General features: G+C 46.1%; 1 protein-coding gene across 1 annotated transcript in view; it reads left to right on the top strand.

Annotated features, from left to right (window-relative positions):
- SLIT3 (slit guidance ligand 3) overlaps window positions 1-18,117 on the top strand; it is a 595,338-nt gene that overhangs the window by 462,773 nt on the left and 114,448 nt on the right. The window contains exons 8-9 of the mRNA XM_040444444.1: window positions 3,873-4,036; window positions 13,202-13,343. Of these exons, the coding sequence (XP_040300378.1) occupies window positions 3,873-4,036; window positions 13,202-13,343 (306 nt within the window). The remainder of the gene's footprint in view (window positions 1-3,872; window positions 4,037-13,201; window positions 13,344-18,117) is intronic.

Here is an 18,117-nt window from a genome sequence, read left to right as displayed (position 1 = left end):
GGTAGCTAGGTCTGGATCTCAGGTGCTTTGTTTGGCTGCGTCGGGTGGGAAAGGAGGGCGGAAGAGTTTCCTCTTGTTTCTGTGGTCATCCTTGCCTGTGGTCCTGAACACTCATCTGATGAGTTCAGATCAATCAATCAATCTCATCTGTTCTCTTTGCTTCGTGCCTGCTGCCACTTTCTCTTTAGTTTAATTTCAGAGACGGCTCTGTACAGAACTCCCCAGAGACTTGCGCTGACTAATCCCCCTTTGCTGTAATTAAGGTGGGGGTGGGGGGAGACTTGAGAGGGGAGATGGGGGAAGAGGAGAGAGGAAGGAAGTCATAAATGGGATTTCTAAAGGAAAGCTTTTATATTGAATTCAGAAAGCCACATTTTATAGAAAATGAACAGTGACCCTCTCTAAAAGGATTTGCTGGAAATTTAATTTAGCGCCTGTGGCTAAAAGGCACCTTTTACAAATTGGCATTAGGATTCATTCACCTTATCTTTTGTGAAGGTGGTTTGGCCAACATGGAATATGGTGTTTCCAGCGGCAAAAGACTGCAGAACATGCGGGAACCACCTAGGCGCCTTGATGCCTTGGTGTCTAAGTTAGAAATGATAGCCTTGTACAGGGGAGGGCCATGGGTTGAGAGGAGACAGAAGTGTGGACCTAGCATCCTCATGACAGTAATGACCACGGACGTCACTGTGGTGGCTCATGGTTTGCAGGGCCTTATGCCAAGCTTGTCTCATGAATTCTTTCAGTCCTTACAACAGCCCTGGAAAGGGGGCACCAATAATATCCCCATTTTACAGATCAGAGCACTGAGGCCCAGAGTTAAATCCCTGCCCAAAGTCAGAGTAGGAAAGCAGAGAGGCAATGCCAGATTTGGGCAATTTGGCATCAGAGCCAGAGCTCATTCCGTTCACCAGAAACTAAGGCAAAAGGGTGTGTTCCAGGTGAGCCGAGGAAGGAGAGAAGGGCCACTGGAGGCCACCTTCCCCCAGGTCATTGCTATCCCAACTCACCAGAATTATGGGAAGTAATTAAAATAATTTTCCGTCTCAATCAAGGGGATTAGGAATACTCCTGGCAGTGTCCAGGCTCATGTTTCATGATCAATGTGATTACTTTTCTTTCAATGTTACTATTTGGGATCATACTGCTCAATTCAGTCTCCCAAACATGATAGGAAAGGCTGCACTTTGGAAGAATCTGCCCAGTTCAACTCTGCCAGCACTTCTGGTGGGTAAAATTCCAAGAGTGGGGATCTGAGCCCTTCCATTGTCCTGGGCTTTTGACAAGAGCCTTCAGGTACCTTCCGAGTCAGTTCTGGTCACCTCTTTTCCATGGTCCCACGTGGAAGGGGAAAAATTCCTACAAAGGTGGACAAAGGGTTAGGAACCATCTGTAGCAAGGTTAGGAAGAGAGGTAGCTTGGGGCCAGCCAGCAGGGATTGAAAAAGAACCATCCTAATGTAATTTTCCAAAAGGAAATCTTCGACATTTTCATTATCCCAGAAATTAATCAGCTAAGGATCTGACTTACTTAACCCTCGTTTTTGTCATTCCATTGATGTCTTACCCCCGATGGGAACTGATGGGGAATTGGTTGACGTTGATCTGCCTTGTGGGCCCATGCTCAGTGCTTCATGGGAATCCCGTTTCCTCAGCTTCCATACCTTACTGCCAAAGAAGGCAGCTGCCTTTCCTCATAGAAGCCAGACTCTCATCAGAAGGCTCTGATTCTCCTGGCACGTGAAAGAGCCCCAACGCCTCAGCCTGTGCTACCATTGGAGCCTACCTCTCTCCACCTTGTCCCTAAGAACCAACCCACCGTTGCCGTTCTCCTAGGCAGCCTTTATACCCAGTGGTCTATTCCTAGCCATAGAACCAGCACTCCATGCCTCCTTCTCTTTCCGCCCCCCTGACTCTCTTTCTCTCCCTCCCTTACTTTCTCTCCCTCCTGTCTGTCTGTCTCTCTCTCTCTCTCTCTCTCTCTCTCTCTGTGTGTGTGTGTGTGTGTGTGTGTCTGTGTGTCTGTGTGTCTGTGTGTCTGTCTCTACAACTCACTGATAGATCAGGAAACAAATCATTTTCACTCATGCTGAAATTTCCCAAGAAGGCCCAGTATACAAGAGAAATTCCCTCCTCTCCCTCATGTTCTTCCCCTAGTTTAGGATTTTGCCTCCCCTCCCCCTTCCCGCCTACAGCACTTCTTTCTGAAGTGCCACACGAAGAGAAGGCAGCATAGGAGTCTGGGCTTTGAAACTCAAAGGGGAGAATTTCCTGGAGCCCATTACAGACATAGCATCTTAGGCCTAGGAACCTATGAAAATGTGTTCAGACTTAAAGTATTGGCTCTGAAATCCAAAAGAACATTACAACATCAAAATTCATCATTTTGAAACAAAATCATAAATACCATTTCAAATTGTTTTTCAGCAGAAAAAATAATTGCATTCTACATGGGATATAGGTTCATTTAGTTGGCAGATATGATGGGATCTTGGGACCCCCTGAGGCTGTCAAGGCCCCCAGTGGCCCTGGCCTGCCCAAGGTTTGCACCTGTGCAATGGCAGGAATGCTCAGCCGGCACGCCCCTCAAGTTAGCTGCACTTGGCCGGTGTTCAGCAATGCTGACTTTATACTCAGTCGAGTGTGGTCAAGAGCCCTTCAGCGCTCTCCATCTCGGGCATGGAGATAGCCCAAGCCACTGCTTTAGGCTGCCACTCAATATTAACCAACTTGACACAGAGCACTTGAAAGTCCCAAGATATCGCTGGCTGATTAGCATGTCCAGGATTGGGCATTTGAAGTCTGCATCAGAAACCCAAGTGTGTGATAAGCTGATGTAACTAAAACTTTCCTACCACCACTTCTAATGACCTAGGGTTGGGGGGAATGTGCTAATAGGAAGACCCTGATAGAGAAGCCTTGGGGAAAAACCTGTACAAGCCCCTACATACCCTTAGTTTGCCCCTCAGTTCATGGAAAGTAAATTCAAGTCATTTAACCATATGGATTCCTTTCAGAAGTAGACCATACAGATCCCTCTAGGGAATCTTAATCACTCAGAGGTGAGAAATTGATCTGGAATCACAGCTACTGCAGGAGGAAAAGCCAAAGAGTCCTGGAACTGGTTAGGAGGTCTTAACAGGGGCACCTAAGCCAGAATAGCAAATACACCTGGTAGAATTTAACTTGGGAAGGAGAGGAGGGCAAGGTGGAGACATTGCTGTGGGCTGCAAGGGTCTGGAATGGACAGCCCTTTATTTGAATGGGGGTGGGTGGAAAGAAGGTATAGGACCTTTGCCTTCATGCTTTGCTCACTGGGCTACTGCACACAAGCCCTCCAGCTTTCCATGTAGGGGTTCATTCACTTTAGGGAGGAGATGAAGGAGAAAGTGAAGGCAAAGTCAGGTTTTGGCCACAGTGCCACCATAGACTGAAGCATTGAGATTGAGAAGCTGTTTGAAGCTATCTGGAACCCAGGCTAACTACAGTACTAAAATTTGCAAGTCAGTCACCCCTTTGAAAATTTGACTCGAATCTGAAGCATTGCTTTAATAATGTAACTCTCCTCCTCCTACATGTTGAGGCTTTCTTGAGTGGGAAAGAAAAGGGTGGAATTACTATTAAGAAATGGGGAATTGTTCAGAACCCTGGAGGTATCAGTTGGATGTGGCCTGCATGTGAAGATAAAAAGTCATTTGTGGTTTGGCAATAAAAGGGCTGAGGCTCCCATGGTAACTCACTCGTACAGCGGGAAATGCTTCCCTGGGCTCCAGAGGGTTATCACACTGGGCAAAGGGGCACAGAAGGTTTGGCCTACTCTGTTCACTTCACTCTGTGACAGCATCTTACCTCAGTCCCTCCCTCTCCTAGGCGCCTCCACTCCAACCACCTGTACTGTGACTGCCACCTGGCCTGGCTCTCAGATTGGCTGCGACAGCGACGGACAATTGGCCAGTTCACACTCTGTATGGCTCCTGTGCACCTGAGGGGCTTCAATGTGGCAGATGTGCAGAAAAAGGAGTATATATGCCCAGGTGAGGCTGTCCCACCCTCTTCCCCTCTGTACTGTGACTCACCCACCCCTGAGCTCTCCCTGACATCACCCTGGGCATGAACCCACACTTAGCCCAGAGCTTGGTGTGCACTCTCCTGGGTTCCTCAGCACTCTATAGTCACTTGGGCTCTGGGGTGCCTCAGAGGCTTCTGAAAAAGCAGCTCTTGTCATCTGGTAAAGGAAAATGCTCAAGGAAGTAATGAATCACTTTCTGTTAAGCTTCATCATCCATTGATGCTAAGAAACTTAACAAGTGTTAAGTACATTGTTTAGCATTTCCTAAACATGTGCCTGTCGTCCGATTGCCATAGAAATTGAAAGACAAGTTAATGGACGCGGTAGGGTCAGCCTGCTTGGCTGGAAACCCTAGATCTGCCCCTTAGTAGTGTGTGACTTTGGCAAGTTCCCATATGTTTGCAAAATGGGAAAATCATAGTACATAACTCAAGGGATGGGTGGGAGGATTAAATGAAATAATGCCTATGAAGCACTTAGCATAATACATAGCACTTGGTAAGAGCTAATAAGTGGAGCTTAATTATTATAGTTTAGTGGGTCCACAAAATGTGCTGAGCAAACATAAGAGTTTGATCTGTGGGTAATTGAAGTGTAATAGAAGCACAGATCGCCTGCGTAGTATAGAAAACAGAACTGTGCACAGACATAACTGAACAGAGCGCAGATCTCCAGGGATGGGAGATGCCTGACTGACCTGAGAAAAATCTTCTCCGTTGATGTAGTGGCTTTTAACCGAGTCCTCATTTTCACGCTTGCTTTTTTGTTTTTACTTTTCATTGACACCCTCCATTCCCACCGACTCCCTCTATCTGGGAAATCCCTGAATTTCCTCAAAAACAGGAAGTATTCAGTTCAGGAGTTTCCCACAGAAGCATTCCTGATTTCCAGGAACCCAGTCCTGGAACTGGGGCTCAGTGGCCTCTGAAAGCTGATGTTGGGAGTCAGCCTACAGGAAAAAGGAAGGACAGATTGCTCAACACTGGTTGGGGCTACAGTCCTCACATTTCTTGACTGTTGTGTTTTCAGTATTGAAGATCACCTAAGCTCCATGTGTGCTGCAGGGAGGGCCCAAACCAGCCAGCAGTGTAGACTGGCCCCCTTCTGCTCTTAGGCTGCATTTGCAATATGGAAGACTTTTTTTTTTTTTTTTAATTCAACTTCATCTCGCTCCCTGCCACTCTCTCTTGTCATGTTACTACTTCATCAAGTTATTTATTATCCAAAAACATTTTAACATGTCTCAGAGCAGTACCTTAATAATTTCCTGTAGACGCCCACTTAGAAATCACTTCCCATCAAACACATATAATAAAACCGTTTATCACACAGGCACCAACCTCACATATAGTGACTATAATTACAGTAATTATTAGGCAAAGAGTACAATATCGGCATAAGTGCCAGTGAAAGAAATAATTATAGAGTGCAGGAGTCATCCAAGAGCTAGTGAGAAAAACTAATTAGACAGAATGTTAAAACACATCATTATAGGTGGGTGCCGGGCTTAATGCTCTGCACGAACACAAATACGACTTCGTTAGAAGAGCACCTTCCCGTCAAAGGAGTGGCGAGACATTGCTTCCCCAACAGCAGTTAGGATCCAAACCCCAGGGAAGAAGGCTGAAGCTCCTAGGTCCCGGAAGTGCTCGTGCCCCAAATCTCCTGCCTGGAAAAGGCTGGATCTAGCGGGCAGGTTAATACTTAACATAGAAGCATCCCTATCACCTCCTCTGTTTATGTCAGTTAAGCCTGTGGCTTGTGATAATCCCTCACACTTTTCAGTACTAAGCCAGGTGTCTTCTGAGGACACAGGAATCAGGTCCACAGACTCCAGACATGACTGTGCTATTAATCTACACCCTGCCTCACCAGTAGTAGAAATTCAAGAGAGCGACAGTGGAACCCCTTTGTGGGAGGGATTCTTCGATGCTTTCCAGGCTCTCATGGGTTAGGGACAGAATGCTGTGCAGCATTGCTTTCTGTAAAGATCTAAGTCAGATATAATGCTTGGCCAAACCGAATATCCCTGACAAATGGGGCCCTATCATCATTAGTGGGGTGCAGGAGTAGCACCCCCTCCAGAAGGTACTACTCCTTTAATAACTGTTAAAGGTGGTTTGTGAGGCCATGTTAAAGGGATGCCAGAGGAAGCCATGTAGAGCGAGACTCCACACTTGGGAGGTGGAAGAGGACAGCTGTTTTCACGCACTGACTATCCTTCCCACACACCCCACCATGTGCAGGCTCTACCCATGGCAGAGTCCACAGGGCATCCTCGTGAGGCAGTTTTGTATGGATCACATTGGCCGTACGCTGCAAAATTGTCAGTGTTCCTCGTTCCAGCTCTCCTCCCAATGACTCACAGGAGGAGGGCTTTAGTCAAGAAAGGCAGGAGTAAGAACATCTCTGTAAAACGAGAGGTCATCTGCTCAGGAGAAAAAAAGGCATGGGGTACCAATTAAGCCATCCCTGCATGTAGTTTCATCACCAGTGGCCCCTGTCAGGGAAGCATCAGAAAACCTCCTGGGACCCTTAAACCGTATCACAAAATTCACCAAACACATGACTCCAGAGACAGGAAAGAGTTTTATCTCTCTCAGCCTGTGAGGGCCCTGGTTGCCCAAGTCCCTGCTATCTCCCTGTGAATTAAATCCAGCCGGCTGGAGCCCATCCTCTTCTCCCCAAAAGCCTTGGCTGCAGGCTCCTTATCACTCCAGCTAACCCAGAAATTTGCTAGCAGCACACTTTGACAGAATTCATCTCCTCTGTCACCCGTACCCCGCCAATCAAAGGTATTTATTTTCTTCCTCTAGAGAGGCACCTGAGAATTTTTCAAAGGGTGGGAGACTATATCTTTATTTTATTTTTTATTACTGTTTTTGTACAGTATGCAGCTAGACTTCTTTGTTTCCTTCAGCCACTGCTGCAAAAATTTCTGTTAACTTTTCTTGTTTTGGAGAGGAAGGTTAGGGCCCTATGACTAGAAGGGTCTGTGGTCCCCACTTGTTGCCTGTACCAGATGGGGACTTTATCAAGTTCATGATACTAGACCACAGAAGAGGTTCTACTATGGCCACTACTTGACTCATGTGTGTTGCAAGTTTTGGGTTTTTGCCCATCCTTACCTAAAGGGTTTATGCTGGGGTTTAAACTCCAGGATTTATTTTCCATGTGTCAATTTTCTGGTTACCTTAATCTGAAAAAGTTTCTTCCAGTCACAATTCGTAATTCAAGGGTATTAGTTAAATATTTGACCTCCTGAGTCAGTTATCTCTTTCCTTTAAACATCTTTGTATCCACTGGCTTGTCCACCTATTTTACACTTATCTGCCCATAGCCTTTGAGTGTGAGATACCCTTTCATGAAGATCTATCTTGTCTTCTAGTACTAAGGGGTCACGTTTTTAAGGTTGCCCCAATGCCTGCAACAATGCTTGCTCCTAAAAGCCTCTCAAGAAACACTTCCTCATTTATTACTAAAAATTAAATCAGCATATAACCCTGGAAACAAGAAATTTTCACCACCACCCCCCCTTTTTTTTTTTTAATTTGGAACTAGTTACTAAGTATAAAGATAATTAAGGTAAGCCATGACTAGCCGCCCATCTCCTTAGGAGGTTTTAATTAAAACACCATAATTGGACATTGCAAGAATGAGATTATTAGGTTTATTTAGCCATTCCTAAAATTATCATGCCTCTGGTATTTAAATCACGTTCATTTATATTCTCATCATAATTGCTCAAACCCCATTGTCATTGCAGTCTGTTGTTGGCTTTTGAAAGGCCAGAGGCCAACAGGGATGCTTAATTTGAATGCTGGAATTAATTTATTTCCACATGCTCACAAGGCCATTGGATTTTTCGGTTCTGTGCACTCTGCTGGGTGGGATTCCCTTTTAAGACGGAAAGAAATAAACACAGCTCTAACAAGAGTGTCCTGCTATCTCCACTGTAGCTTACACAATCTGTGTCGTGGCCCCTGAGGCTCTTCTTCCTACCTCCTGAGATTCCCAGGCTCTGATGGCTTTCAAAGTCATGGCAATAAAGAGAGGCATTTGGGGTATCTTCTTGGCAAAGGAGATGGTACAAAGAACACTGAACCAGAATTTAGAATGTTGTGGTTCACTAGTTCCATGATCTTGACCAGTTTGCTTGACTCCCTGTTCTTCCCTTTCCTCATCAGTATAATGGAAATAATAATAAAAGAACGTACGTCATGGGTTTTATGAGAACCAAATGAGCTCACACATGCAAAGCCCTTGGTGCAGCATCTAGCACTTAGGAAACATTCCATAAGCGTTAGCTGCTGTTACGACAATGACATCATTCTTAGTTGGGCCACCATTGTGTCCCTGGGCAAGTTCTCTCCCTCCAAGATGCCTGTTTCCTCATCAGCTCCACAGCCCTTTCTAGGTCTGAAGTTCAGTGAGCTTTTACCCATTCAATTGGACACACCAGTTAGAACTTCCCACTTCCAGCATGATGCCAAATAGAAGAACAGAGTTGAAGAAGCAGCCTGGCAGGAGCCAGTGTCCCTGATCATTGCTCCTCCTCCTTGTCCCTCAGACTGGAGGGGGTATCATGCAGTCACCAGAGACACAATGACGTGATCGCTGTTTGTGCCAGCCATCACAGGCACTTTGCCATGACAGGTCTGGTCGGGGACACATTCCTGCCCTGCCCTTGTGCTCACTGAGCACCCCCACCCCCATCTGAGAGGACAGCAGCCTGATAATCAGGGAGGGGAGGATCAGCACCTCAGTTGCCCTGTGCTCTGCCCTGCCCTCCCTCAAGACATCAGGCCACAGTCCTGGGAGTGGGAGTCAGGGGACATCAGAAGGCTGGACATCTCAGTGTCCTCTTTGAGTGACACGGAGGTGGCTCTGGCTCCAAAGTGAAATTCCTGAGCTGAAGTGGTGATTCCGGAAAGGGGAGACAGGCCCCGAGAGGGGAGACAGGTACTTGGCCCATATCCTCGTCTCCCTGTTCTGTGTGAGAACTAGCTTCCACCTCAGTGCAGCAACGTTTTGTCCCACAGGAAGAGTTCCAAGGGCAGATAGCTTGGGCACCCATTTAAAAACAAAGAGCAAGTCCACATCCACTTCAAGTTCCTCACAAAACATCTCAGAACATGGATTACAGGGGTTCTGTGTGCTAGTGCATCACTACGCTCTGATTTAAGCTGCTTTCTGTGCCAGGAAAAGGAGGAGATGGTACCAGCAGGCAAGCTTGCTTGGGGATAATGAGTATTCACGAGCCCTGTGAGCACGTGTTATACAACAGGAACACACATGTTCACGTAGGCACAAGCCCACATAGTCCTCTCCCCTCAAACATGTGTGGAGACTTTCCACCTCGATCAAAACACTCTGTTCCCATTCATCTGCTTCTCAGCTTGTACAGTGCTCAGAGAATTTCCTGGGTAGAACCATGGGTTTTTCCTCACTTTGCCCCCCTTGGAAATTCTCTGTCACCTGCACCACCCCCTTCACTCTCAATATGTGTGGACAGGAAAGGCTGAGAGGAAGGGGTTTGCAGACAGAGCTAAAACGAGTGCCTAGGACACCCTGAGCTGTGCAGGTGAGCAGGGCTCAGCAGGAGCCTCAGCAGACTAGCAGATGGCCTTTGCCAGCACTGAGCTGTGGTAGAAAGACATGAGCTTCAGGCATAAAGGTCCCATCCACCCATAACCGCTTCGTTCCCCACCCACCCACCCCCACACACACTATGGCTGGTCCTAGCAACCAGAGCCCAGGGCACTCAGAGCTCAGGGGTCTCCCCTTAAGGCCCTTCTAGAAGGATTACTCACCCCCATAGCTTGGTGACATTCAGCCCCCACTCTGCCAGGCTTCTAGACCAATTCCATTCATCTATTCATCCTTCCACTGACCCAAGGTATGTTTACAGGGTTTTGTGCTTTGGCCCTGCTTTAGGCATTGGGAACATAACAGGGAATAAGACAGAAAAGACCACTGCCCTTGTCGAATTTACATGCTAGTCTCAGTCTATCCAAAGACAAAAAGCAAAGGGGAGGGACTTCTGCCACCATAGCACTCAGAGGTTCAAAGGGAAATGCACTCGGTCCATTGGGCATGGAGCAGAGGGGAATGTTTCCAGGGAAAATGAACCTATCTTTCAACCCCATCTTAAACCTGAAGTGTTTTGTTTCAACAAGAGGATAACACCCTTACCACGTGTGAATGCCTGGCTGGGGAGCCACCAGCCCGGGATGCTGGCAGAGGCTATAATTACCTTTGTTTCTCTCTGTGTAATTAAAGGTGTTGTTAGTGACCTGGTTATGGAATCTTTTTCAAAGGCTTTTTTTACCTCGACAACATCCCTTGAAATGTAGCACATACTCCCTACAGATTCAGAGCCACCCTGTGAAAGACCCAGCTCATTCCCAGAGGGATTCAAGGCTACAACCTTGGGCTGGTTTAAACAGAATTAATTCTAGCACAGAAGTCAAAGGGTCATTTTTGAAAAAAACTCCCATTTCAGAACTTCCTGTTGCCCGTAGAAGCCCTGACTGTAATGTCTTTCTCCCCCTCTCCCTTCCTGACACACCCCAACCAAGTAACAGTTTGACAAATCAGAAGAAGTACAGCCATCCGATTACTGTCTGCCTCAATGGATGGAAATACAGGAGGAGCACAGACTTCATCCTTCCACGGAATCGCTGACATTTCCCAAACAGGAAGGTGCCCGTGGTGTGGCGATTCTCCCTGGCTTTGTTAGGCACCCTAGCCCCTTGATGTGGAGGGCCAAGCCTGGCAGTTTTCTTTGGGGAGCGTCATAGGCACTTCAAAAGCCCTGACATCTGAAGCCATACCATTCCCAGCCTCTCTCACATGTGGGGAGAGGGCGGGAGCTCTTCACATTGCATATCCTCTTGGCCCCCTTCAAAGAAGCAGAGCCAGGATGGACAGGTGCTGTTGGGTGTTTTACTCCTTCTCTGTTTCGATTCTTCTGAAGACCAGGAGTAATTGATCTTTTCAGTCCAAAAAGGACTTCAGAAGTCATGCAGTCCAAATTTCTTATTCACTGAGATGGTAACAGAAGAGCTCAGAGGGATATTATGATTTGCAGGCAATTCGTGGCAGAGGTAGACTCATTAACAGTAATAATAGCAGCAACTAAGCTCTGACTCTGTGCCATGCATTCTTCTAAATACTTTATATGCATTAACTTTCTTTGCCTTCGCAACAAAACCATGCTGTGAAATAAGTATTGTTATTTCTTCCCATTTTACAGATGGGGAAAACTGAGGCACGGGGATATAGGGATGAAATGACAGAGCCAAGATTCAAATTGAGGCAGTAGGACTCCAGACCCCACTCCCTGAGCCACAACACTCTCATTCCTGATCTGAGGCTCTTATAAGCTGATTCTCTGGGGTTGCCCTTTCCTTAGAAATGGAAAACTTCCCCAGTTTGGAACAAAGCTTGTATCACCTCTCCCAGAGAATGTTCCGGTTGGGGATTTTAGTGAAAGTCATCATCATTCTGGCATTTTTCATGGTCTCCATGAGATCTGCTAATGTGAGTAACACTGAAGAGTTTGAAGTCCCTATGCCCTAGACATGAATATTTTCTCAAATGTCCCAGAAAGGAGGATATTTTTTAATTTGGGGTATGTGTGTATGTGTGTATGTGTGTCTGTAGGTGTGTGTGTGTATGACAGAGACAGAGACAGGGAGAAAAAGAGAGAGAAGGAGATGGTGAGGCCAAGAGAAGTAATCTTTGATTACTGAGTCGGCACTTTCTGGCAAGGTAAATGTTTCAAAACGATCCTTTGGCATCCATTTGAGCCCTTGCAGAAGGACCGTCCCCAGGCACAGGGACTGTTGAGCGTGAAGAGGGGGATCCTCCACTTTGAGTCTCAATGTCCAAACAAGCATTTGCCCAGGCCCCCTTGGTTCTCTGATGCATCCACTTTGGCTGGACCCTTCTGACTTCCCAGACTCAGCTTCTCCAATGAACAGGGGCCAAACCAAAGTCAGTGTTTCCCTGCAGACATTTTCAGGTTTCATATTGAATCTCTGTCCAAGGGCTCCCAGTCAGAATCCCATGTCCAGGCAGTGAGAGATCGGCAGAGTTGGTCTGAGCCTGTGGTCCTCCGCTCTGGGGGTGGGCATCTGGAAAGATATCAGGTAATCCCTGTTGGCTAGATCTCGCAGGCGGTGGAGAGGTCCTGAGGAGGCTCTGGGGTTGAGTTTACCTTTGGGACCACAAAATGTCCACATTTGGAAAACAAACCACAGGTCTGAGATTCTTACCTTACTTTGAAGAAGTAGTGATAGCATGAAAACTTTTATGTGTTTAAAACATTTGAATGTACTTCTTGTGACTCTTTGAATCCTGGGTTAGTTTGCTAATATATATCTTTATCTTTGTGTGGTTTTCTAAAGAAGTTCTTTAGATGCCATTTACTTGGGTTTTTACCACTTTGCTTTAAATTCACACAGATTCTCACCTCAAACAAAATTAAAAGCTGACTCCAAAATACGTAATAACTTATTTGCCTTTTTTCTAATAAGATAGGTTTTATTTGCATGTTCTCTGGACATAAAAGTTGCTTGAAAATGCTTTGGATGATGTCACTGCTGATGACTATAGACACTTTGAGAACATCAGTGCCCCAAATAATGAAATTCTGACAGCTTCCCCTACCCCAACTTGGTTTTAGAGTGTGTCCAAAACTCTAGAGAAAAGAATGAAAGCGTGCCTATACCTAGCATCCAATCCCCAAATGAAAGCCAAAAATCGTAGGTGTTCAGACATTGGGCACCCTGAGCAAATAGTCCCAGTGTGCCTTTTTTGGCATTCTGGTGGCATATTTTCATGTGGGACTGACTCTGAGAGCAACCCTTTCTCTGAAAGATGAGGATGATGTGATGACAGAGCCAGTAGAACAATCCAGAAACAGGTCAAGGTCAGAATCTCTCCTCTTAGCTAAATGTTTAGCCAGTTGCAGCCATGTCTCCCAGATGAGAGGAGATGTCAGCTGGTGAAAATTTCTCAGGTATTTTATCTGGTGCTGCTTCCTTGGAAGCTGGTTAAGGGGCGCAAAAGCTCCAGTGGCTCCTGACACTGTCATGATTGACCATGTGTTCTGGACCTCCAGGACCCCACTCAGAACCTCCATCCTGCAATGCCAACTCCATCTCCTGTCCCTCGGCCTGCACATGCAGCAATAACGTCGTGGACTGTCGAGGGAAGGGCTTGACGGAGATCCCTGCCAACTTGCCAGAGGGCATCGTCGAAATGTAAGTGCCCCATCTGCTACCCTCTGTCCCTGGTGAGTTTATCTCTCTGCCTCAGCCAATCCCTCAGTAGTCTGGTGGCGTGTGGGCCTGTTACCGCTAACTATTAAAAAACACTCAGAGATCCCTTTGCTAACTGTCCAGGCTTTCCCAGGTGTGATACCTCAGTTGTCAAGAGCATAGATTCCAGAGCTCAGTCAGCAAACTTCTCAGTGGTCCAAATATGTCCACCATTTATTTCTATAAGTAAAGTTTTATTGGAACACATCCAGAGCTATTTGCATACGGATTATCCATGGCTGTCCTCGTAAGGCAGTATTGAGTAGTTGTGACTTAGCCCACCAAGCCTGATATATGTGCTATCTGGCCCTTTACAATAAAAGCTTGCCAGTCCCTTCCCTGGAGTCACCCTGTGATTATATCCTAGCTCTACCATTTACTAGCTGTGTGACTTTGGGCAAAATAATCGCTCTTTTTCATCTCTACTTCTCTCATCTATAACAATGTGATAATTACAGTATTGTCAATGGGTCATCGTGGAAACAGAATGAAATACTGCATGGAAGCCCTTAATAGGGTCCTTGGCACGTGGGCAAATGCTCTATGCACTGGTGGTAGTATTGGCAGAAAGTACATGAATGATGAACTCATTTCATAGCTACCGTTATCTGAGCAAGAGTGAACTGTTAATCATTTCAAATCAGATCGTTGTCCTCTAGATTAGAACTGTAGGTACAAAGATTATGTATGTCTGTGTGTGTGCACAGATGTCCATAATACCACTAAAAATTTCTTGACCGTATAGTTCAATCTTGTCCACTCTTGCCTTATACATTAGAAAATGGCCAGTTTCTCATTCTGGGTCAAGTAGAGGGGTCAGTCAACACCAACCTCAAGATCACTCTTTTTTTTTTTTTTTTTTTTTTTTTAATTTTTTTTTAACGTTTATTTATTTTTGAGACAGAGAGAGACAGAGCATGAACAGGGGAGGGGCAGAGAGAGAGGGAGACACAGAATCAGAAGCAGGCTCCAGGCTCTGGGCCATCAGCCCAGAGCCCGACGCGGGGCTCGAACTCACGGACTGCGAGATCTTGACCTGAGCTGAAGTCGGACGCTTAACCAACTGAGCCACCCAGGCGCCCCAAGATCACTCTTTACATGACCACAAATGTTTTCATTTTTTACCTTTACCTTTAGGTGGCTTTATTAAAAACATGCTTAGATAGAATCTTCCTAGTCAAAATATCATTAGATAAAATCCCTTCAAATAAGACACACGTTTCCCTAGCCCCTCTGCTCATCTGCTCCTCCTCTCCCTCTTCCTCCTCCTCTCCGTCTTCCTCCTCCTCTCCCTCTTCCTCCTCCTCTCCCTCTTCCTCCTCCTCCTCTCCCTCTTCCTCTCCCTCTTCCTCCCCCTCTTCCTCCCCCTCTTCCTCCTCCTCTCCCTCTTCCTCCTCCTCTCCCTCTTCCTCCTCCTTTGCATCCCTTCTGTTCCTGATGCGTTCCAACAGATAGCCCATTAACTCTTTCAGCCATTCACACATTCATTCAACAAATGTCTGTTGTTAGCCCCCTATGTTCTAGTCATAGTTCTGTGCTCCAGGAGCATCAGTGAATAAAAGATAAAATTTCTGCCTTTACGGTGCTTGCATTCTGGTGGGGTGTGGGGAGGTAAGAAACAGTAAACAAAGCAATGTAAATTATATGATATGATAGAAGGGGGTAGCTTCTGTGGAGAAAAATAAAGCAAGGAAAAGACTTGAAGTCAGTTAAGGGGAAAAAAAGCAAGCGGATACGTGGAGGAAGAGTGTTGCAGGTAGAGGGCACAGCATGTGCAAAGGCCCAGAGGGAGGAGAGTGCCTGCTATACCAGAAGGCCAGTGTGGCTAGAGTGAAGCAAACATAAGGGGCAGAATTAAGGGATAAAAGTAGAGGGGCCACGAAGGGCCAAATCATGGGGGCATTTTAAGGACTCTGGTTTCACCCTGATTGAGATGAGAAGAAACATAGGATTTACAACAGTGGAGGCTTCATTTCTTCTTTCATTGGTTTTGTCAACTTTTCCCTGATTCCCTTTAAAACTGTCTTCCCAGCCCCCGTAGACACAATTCATGCCTCTACCTCTTCCTGTAGGCAGGAGCTCGTCAGCGGAGCCTCCTTTTGGCCTGACAGCCACACCTTCTGTAGCCTCCATCCCTCTTCGCTCACCCTTCAGTCTTCCTTTCGTCAAGAACCAGCAGTTAATTTGTTCACGTTTTGCTGTTTTCTCTTTGCTCCTCACAGTCTGTTGCTCTAGACTTGAAGATCCCTTCCTTCATGAACTCGCTTCAACCTCATGCCTCTCCTGCTCACCCCCTTGCTTCTCTTCTTCTCCCATTTCCTTCTGTTCCTGGCCTTACTCTCTCCCCTTTCCGTACCATTTCCCCCCCTGTGTTTATCCTCCTCCCCTCATTCACTTTCTCCCTTCTCTCCCCACCCATGGTCTTCCCATGTCACTTCCCAGTGCCATCTTTCTTCACCCAGTCAGCTCTTCCTTCCTTGTTGTAAGAGCCCCTCCACCTTCCCTCTCCATCCATGACAGGGTAGGACACTGACTGTCTCAAACAGATGTGCAAGACGGAATTCCTGCCCACATTCATCTCCTTTCAGATTCCCACTTTTTCTGCCCCACTTCATTCCTTTCTCCCTCCATCTGCCAGGTTTCATCTTCTGTCTTTGGCAGCCATAGATCTTTCCTTGACCAGGTCTCAAACCACAGCATGATGAAAGAGGCCAGTCTAGTAGATAAGCTATAACCATTGACCCGCACCAACCCGCGACTCACCCTCCTCTCCTCCACATCATTATACCTCCAACTTGGGCCTCACAGGCACACAGCTCAGGTGTCTAGGAGAGAGGAATTGCAGATGGAAATTGTACATTGGAGGTGGGACCCATGCAGACCAAGCCATACCTGGACTGTTGGGCTCATACCTGGACATCAAATTTTTAAAGGGACATTAACAAACTAGAATAGTTTGATTCAGTGATTTCTGAAAGGCTGTCTGATTACTGGAATGTTTTTCCCAATGTGAGGTAAAGTGAGAAAAACAAGAACAATGTGATTTTTTTCTGATGAGCAAAAATATTCCATTTAAGGAGACTTTATTTTAAATTCTTGAACTTCCTTATTCTATTGTTGTTATTAAAAATACCCTTCATTGCTTGTTGGGATGAGCACTGGGTGTTGTATGGAAACCAATTTGACAATAAATTATATTTTTTAAAATGCCCTTCATCTTATAAAATGATGGCCACTAGAGGCAGAATATATATGTTTGGGTGTGCATGCACATGTATGTGCTAAATACGTGCTTAATTAACACGTGTATAAATGTATGTCTCTATATAATATACATTATATATAACACACAGAGCACTTTCACTGGCAAAATAAAAGGTCTATAACCACCTAGCCTGTGAAATCTAAAAGTCTGGGAATGACCAACCTAGCTACAGTGCTTCTAAAAACAGCCACAAACAGCAGCCATCGAGGGTAGACTATGGATTCAGGTAGACCCACATACTAGCTCTGGCCATGCCTTTTGACTCTGGACAAATAACTTTTCTGTGTCTTGTTTTCCTCAACTGAAACATTCACAGGCCAACTGTACCTTCTGAACAGCTCTTGCGAAAGTTAAATGAAATGTATGCTGTCAAATGCTTGGCGTTGTGTCTGACACATAGGATATACTCTGCTGGCCGTGATTGTTATTATTTTACTACTGCTAGTACTTGTGTTGCTGTTGTTGCTGCTGCTACTACCATTTTATTAGGCTCCGTGAGAAAGGTTGGAAACCATATCATAGGAGCTGAAGCTACCTGCATTTGGAGATCCTTCCATAGAACTAAGTCAGGACTTTAAGGGTGATGGTTGACAGAAGAGGTTCAAGAACCGGGCTAGCCACTTGCATTATGAATTGAGCCTGGCGGTAGCTCATCATCATGCAAATGTATGCAGACATGGAAATAAGGCTGCCCCTGCTTGTGGAGCTCCCACGGCCCACCAGACAGATTGCCCAGGATTTCTCTTGCTGTGCTCACCTCCTTCTCCTCTGTGATGAAATGAAGCTGAGACATTAAAGCAGACGAAGCAAGACTCTGTGGTTAGGAGGCTACAGGCAGAAGTGACATGTAAGAGAAACCTTTGAGGAAGAAACCTGCTTGTTCCTCAAGGCAACAAAACCTGTGCCTGGGGACTTGTGTGTTGGTCTGAAAGTCTTGAAAGCAGCTGAAATGCAGCCTCTTAGGGAGAGAAGACCAGCAGGTGGGGGAGGTTGAAAGATGAGACAGAGAGTGGAAACTGCAGTACACCCCCCCGGATGAATAGAAGTGTCTGATTTATCATCCCAAAGACATCTGAATGTGACTTTTCCTTTTTCCCATCAAGAATTTTGACTCGTGTCCATGGCCACCCATACAATCCAGACTTCCCCTTTCTCCTTAGGGATGCTTGGCACCATATCAGGTTCTTCAGATCCTATGGGCCATCCTTAGCCAGTGGTGATGCGTTAACACCTTAGGAGGGGTTCTGCACTCCCCAACATTTGGGGGGAGGAAGGACGATCTCTCATGCAAAGCAATCTGGCAAACTCTTTTAGAATGTTTTTCAAAGCCAAGGCAGCTCAGAGGAGTGTCTGCTGGTCTCCCCACATAGCAGAGCCAATTCCTCTAAAAATAGCTTTCTTCCAGAGAACCCACAGTGAGACAGTTCCCTGCAGATTTTCCTCGAAACTGAG

Source organism: Herpailurus yagouaroundi, unplaced genomic scaffold (genome assembly GCF_014898765.1).
Source record: "Herpailurus yagouaroundi ecotype Mexico unplaced genomic scaffold, PumYag 29, whole genome shotgun sequence".
NCBI classification, from domain to species: domain Eukaryota; kingdom Metazoa; phylum Chordata; class Mammalia; order Carnivora; family Felidae; genus Herpailurus; species Herpailurus yagouaroundi.
The sequence above is the reverse complement of the archived record's forward strand: the minus strand, read 5'-3'. Positions and strand labels throughout refer to the sequence as shown.